This window comes from Trachymyrmex septentrionalis, unplaced genomic scaffold (genome assembly GCF_001594115.1).
Source record: "Trachymyrmex septentrionalis isolate Tsep2-gDNA-1 unplaced genomic scaffold, Tsep1.0 scaffold21, whole genome shotgun sequence".
Taxonomy (NCBI): domain Eukaryota; kingdom Metazoa; phylum Arthropoda; class Insecta; order Hymenoptera; family Formicidae; genus Trachymyrmex; species Trachymyrmex septentrionalis.
In genome coordinates, this window is record NW_017305288.1 from 753,111 (window position 1) to 758,696 (window position 5,586).

At 36.2% G+C, this 5,586-nt stretch overlaps 2 protein-coding genes across 2 annotated transcripts; one reads left to right on the forward strand and one right to left on the reverse strand.

Moving 5' to 3' along the window:
• The first annotated feature begins 508 nt into the window (after positions 1-508).
• Positions 509-4,833, forward strand: LOC108748061 (cysteine desulfurase, mitochondrial-like). The gene is made up of 11 exons (XM_018486044.1): positions 509-611; positions 672-751; positions 972-1,088; positions 1,167-1,304; positions 1,383-1,588; positions 1,708-1,829; positions 2,077-2,234; positions 2,313-2,584; positions 2,872-2,961; positions 3,237-3,342; positions 4,639-4,833. The coding sequence occupies exons 1-10, from the start codon at positions 509-511 to the stop codon at positions 3,298-3,300; spliced, it is 1,350 nt and encodes a 449-aa protein (XP_018341546.1). The 3' UTR covers positions 3,301-3,342; positions 4,639-4,833.
• LOC108748063 (ras-related protein Rab-6.2) lies at positions 3,306-5,335 on the reverse strand. The gene is made up of 3 exons (XM_018486046.1): positions 4,856-5,335; positions 4,113-4,357; positions 3,306-3,883 (listed from the first exon to the last, which is right to left on the reverse strand). Exons 1-3 carry the CDS (start codon positions 5,033-5,035, stop codon positions 3,685-3,687), a joined length of 624 nt encoding a protein of 207 aa, XP_018341548.1. The 5' UTR covers positions 5,036-5,335; the 3' UTR covers positions 3,306-3,684.
• Between the last annotated feature and the right edge of the window lie 251 nt (positions 5,336-5,586).

The following is a 5,586-nucleotide window of genomic DNA, read 5'->3' on the forward strand; positions in this document are numbered from 1 at the left end:
TGTTCCAACCACAGCACCTTTCTCTCTGTAGGAGTTCTGTAATAAGAGCATGTTGGAGCGTGCAACGCGACAAACCTGGGTAGCGATCATTTAATTTTTTTTGCTAGAGCGGAAATGTGAAAAGTGAACATTTTTATATTCATATCCACATACAAAGAATTTTCTCATTTCCGCCCTAGGGAAAAAGTTACATGATCGCTACCCTGATTACAACTTATACAATGTTACCAATTCGTAGAAAATGAAATTGTGATGCTTAGGGATTTTTGTTGCAACCAACATTATCCCCTCTTTTTTTATGTAAATTGTCATATAACCCTCCCGACAGCCAATCGGTGCACAAAAATTTTCATATCGTTGTGACTCGTTTCGTAGTTCGTAGTTTGCTTCCCTGTTATTTGGCTACGACGGTTGACTGATACGGTGCTGTTGTTGCGAGGTTAAAACATGCGAGTTCTGGAAATACGTAGATCACCTTTATGAGAACAAGTTGTAGGCGACAATTAGGATGTTTCGATCGACAAGGAGTTTGATCATCGCGCTGCAACGTGCGAAGGATTGCCGTTTGCATACGTGCGGTCAACGATTATCAGAGGTTGCCGAATATGAATGTGAGTAATGGTGACGAGAGGTTTGTGATTTTTTTAATAATAATCGCTTTTTAAATGTAGCTCCTATCACGGACGATTATAAAAAGGGTCCGATGGAGGGTAGAGCCCTTTACTTGGATGCTCAAGCCACTACTCCATTGGTAAGTTCGAGACATGATGTCATATGATGCAATCTATAGATTTGTTATTATTGATTTTTTTTATTTTTGCATTGGACTGCACTTGAATTTTTCTTCTCATTTTCGTCAAATTTCAAATATATACTTATTTCACTATAAATACAAAAAGTACACTAGTTTACTTATAAAAAACAAATCTCACGTACATATGCAAATAACGTATGAAATAATAAATTACTAGGATCCCCGAGTATTAGATAAGATGATGCCGTATCTGACAGTGTACCATGGTAATCCCCATTCCAGAACTCACATGTACGGTTGGGAGTCAGAAGCAGCAGTTGAGCATGCTCGTCAGGTTGATATTTTAAATTTACAAATTCTTCTATATTATATAGCTGTTAAATCTGAAAGATTACTTGTCTTTTTTTAATAGCAAGTTGCAGATCTAATAGGAGCAGGCAAGAAGGAAGTGATATTTACATCTGGGGCAACAGAATGCAATAATATTGCTGTAAAAGGTATAGCGAGGTTCTACAAATCCAAGAAAACTCATATTGTGACAACCCAGACAGTGAGAAATTTTTATAATAATTTTTATAATTTTAATTTTTTTTCTTAAGTGAATCTATAATTAGTTGCTTTTATCTAGGAACACAAGTGCGTACTGGATTCATGTAGAGCCCTGGAAGCTGAAGGATTTGATGTAACATACATTTCTGTAAAATCAAATGGTCTTATTGACCTCAATGAACTGGAAGCAGCCATTAGGCCATCCACATCACTAGTTTCTGTAATGATGGTAAATAACGAGATTGGTGTTAAACAGCCTATTGAAGAAATTGGTGCCATTTGTAGGTGAGTATCAAGATTTTAATACTATACTTCTATTTTCTGTATATACAGATATATATATATATATATATATATATAGTTATTTTTAAATTCTATTTACTTTTTACTTATTACTTGTGCAGGAAGAAAAAGGTCTTTTTCCACACAGATGCTGCGCAAGCCGTAGGCAAAGTGCCAATTGATGTTAACGCTATGAATATTGATCTGATGTCTATCAGTGGTCATAAGTTGTATGGTCCAAAAGGTAATTTTGTATAAATTATAATTTACTATTACGCAAAAAATAATATCTTTATTTCTTTTGTATATATTGATTTAAATAGTAGACATAATAAATAATTATAAAAAAATCAACATGTTTTTAGAAGTTGTACATTAGAAATGATATAATCTTTTGTCTTATACAATTTTCAATAAGTTATAAAAATTATTCTATATTCATAAAAAAGCTCACTGCATCTACATTCTTTATTTATCTATTTTGCATTTAGGTATTGGAGCCCTGTACGTTAGAAGAAGGCCGCGAGTGCGCGTAGAACCATTGCAAAGCGGTGGCGGACAAGAAAGAGGGATGAGAAGCGGTACTGTACCAGCACCCTTGGCTGTAGGGTTGGGTGCTGCTTGTGAGTTAGCGCAGACAGAAATGGATGTAAGTGAAACAAAAGTTCCACATATAATTAATTAATGCATTTGAAATATTAAAATCTACACTGTATATTTTTTCCAGTACGATCACAGATATATCAACACGCTGTCGAATCATCTGATTAAAAAGATAATGTCAAATTTGCGGCAAGTCGTGCGAAACGGAGATCCCATAGCCTGGTATCCTGGCTGCGTGAATCTGTCGTTCGCGTGCGTAGAGGGTGAATCGTTATTGATGGCTTTGAAGGATGTGGCATTGAGCAGCGGTTCGGCTTGTACCAGCGCGAGCTTGGAACCCAGCTACGTGCTCAGAGCAATCGGTGCCTCAGAAGATTTGGCACATTCCAGTATCAGGTATATATTTTGAGATAAAGGAACTTTGCTCATCATTAGTCCACGATTATATTCCAATATACACTACACCAGTATTAAAAATCTGTAATATATGTAACGTAGGTTTTCAATATTAGCAGTATATTAGAATACAGCCATTATGAAGCCTTGGAAATATCATTCGAATGCTTCCGTGTATCATTTTATACCTGCTTTCACCGAATTCAGTAAGCTATTCGAGTGATATTTCCAAACGTGCCTTAGTAATTTTATATTTTATCGATGTAACTTGCAACTTGTTTAATTAGGTTCGGCATCGGACGATTTACAACATTCGAGGAAATCGATTACACGGCGGACAATACGATACAACATGTAAAGCGACTTCGGGAGATGAGGTAATATGTTCAGCAATTATCATACAAACGTTTATTTCGAGAGTATGAGACGTGATGACGGAACTATGTTAGATTTACGTACACGTTATACTTTGGCGTTATATCTTTACAATTTGAAACGGTTGAAATCTCGTTTCGCGGAGGGAACGACTTTATCGTTGGACGTTTCATGAGATCGTGATTATCTCTATTTTTCTCTATCGTCTGATATGCATCTATTAGCCATGACATTACGTGAAAACGTACCAAAATTTTAATATTTTTATTTTTTGTAGCCCACTATGGGAGATGGTGGAAGATGGTATCGACTTGAAGACTATCAAATGGTCTCAGCACTAGTGCCTGGTTATCGTGCAACCTTTACAAACTTAAATAGATATAGTATGTATATTTATCAAGTGTATAATATAATACCGATCGTGTAAATCATATTAATAGATCAAGCCTAGTTGATTAAGATAATTTCGCAACGTGTAATAAATTTTCAAGAAAGTTGTTTTGCCGTCGCGTTATCCTAGACCTGATCCAATCGTGGCGCACAACTTGTGTATATGTTACGTATATCACGTTTATGGATTTTCCCTTCCTCTGCGAGACGCAACTTTCCCTCATAGGAAAGTCACGTGTGATAAATGCTCGATATAAAAGATTTCATTCAGTTTTTCCTTAAACTTTAGAGATTCTCAGAAAGTATATGTCGTGTCAGCGAATGTCAATTACAGATTAGCACAAACATGATGGATCGGTTGCTTCGTCAACATATGAAATCTTAAATCGATCCTTATCCATCTCGTGAAGTTCCATTCGCGATCGATTCGCCTCGACCAGATGTTGTGCTATATCCTCAAACATCTCGTTTACGCCTTCGCCAGTTTTGCACGACGTTTTGTATATCCCCGAAATCAAATTATGACATTGTTCGCTAAAAGATTTAATTTTTTTTTTAATTTATTATCATACATAAAAGAAGCGTACTCTCTAAATATTTTAGAGTAGAATCTCATTCTAACAAGTAAACATTTATAGCCAGTCTTAAAAAAAGAGTAGCACAATTTTCAATTCTTAAGAGTGAGATTTTATTCTTCAAAGTAAGATTCACTCTAAAAGTTTTAAAGAATACACATTAGGAAAATATTAAAAATTATGAGTACCAGAATTGTTCCATCTCTGCGTCTGTAACTTGTGGCGCGACGCTTTCCAAATCGCTTTTGTTTCCACAAAGGAATATCTTTGCGTTCTCTGCATATGTAACTATGTCGAGCAAATGTTGAGACAACAAATGAAACGATGTCGAGTTATCCAGGGCAAACACCAGAATGGCAGCCTCTGCAAACTTGTAGTAACTAGAGGTAACGGATGCCACTCTTTCCATACCGCCGGTGTCCCATAATTGCAGCTGAGAAGAACAAAAGACGCAAAGTCAAAAATATGTCAATCTTATAAATTTCATAAGGACAATGTCATGTTTATTTTCAATAAATAGATTCGATAATTCTCTGCAGATTATTTAAATTTCTCAACTATAATGTTTCTTGATACACCGTGTGAGTTAATTAAATGAAGCAATTTATAACTTATTAGTCACATTTAATGTGTATCAGTATATATAATAAGAGTTCAACTCGCAACGTTTAAAAAGCAATCACTCCAATATTTACGTACGCTTACTGATTTCAGTCTGACAGTTCATTGCACGCAGTTTGGATTCAGCAGGAAATAGGCCAGTAATACGAAACCAAGTTCTATGGAATATCCCATGGCGCAACTTGCATGCAACTTGACGATCAATAAAGGGAAAACGAAGAAAATAAGGCAGAATTTTCCAAAGTGATTGCGTATATTTCCCGTTACGTGAAAAGATGCAATCGACATGTAACATAAAGTTGATACTTACACGTATCCGTCTGTCCTCGACGACGTATTCCTTGTCGATGTTGTCAAGGCCCAGGGTCGACTTGCGGTCGTTGCTAGCGACGAACGTGTTGTTGGCGAAGCGCCGGAATATAGACGTCTTTCCGACGCCGTACTCGCCGCACAGTATAACCTTCTGCTCCGTCACCTTGACGGTCGCCATGTCGTGGCGCAGCGCCGGCTGAGATCACTGCTGGCGGGTCATCGTGCACGCGCACGTCTCTCATTCAATGAGGTCGATGTAAACGACGTGAACTCATCCTACTCACCACGAGAGTTTCTAAACGCTACGAACCGCTCCAGTTCCAGATGACCCGCTTCCATTCAGCCTCCACCTCTATCAACGATTAATTAGATTCGCCTTCTATAGGGTGTATAAAGAAAAGCAAAGAAATAGACAACATGGGCGCATTAGATTGATTTTACCTCATTGGACTAAGCCATTCTTTTTTCTTTTTTTTTTTTTTGTCATTTATTAATTATGAAAATTAATTTTGCGTTTTTAAAAAAATGGAAGTTATTATTTTAATTATTGTATGAAATAGAAAATATTGATTTTGAGCAGACATTTTTATTTTGATTTAAAATTTCCCTGATATATTTATGCAATTTAGGAAAGGATGAAAAATTTGTTAGATTTAATATAAATTTATATATATATTATCTTTTTCGAAGTAAACAGAGAGAGAGAGAGAGAGAGAGAGAGAGAGAGAG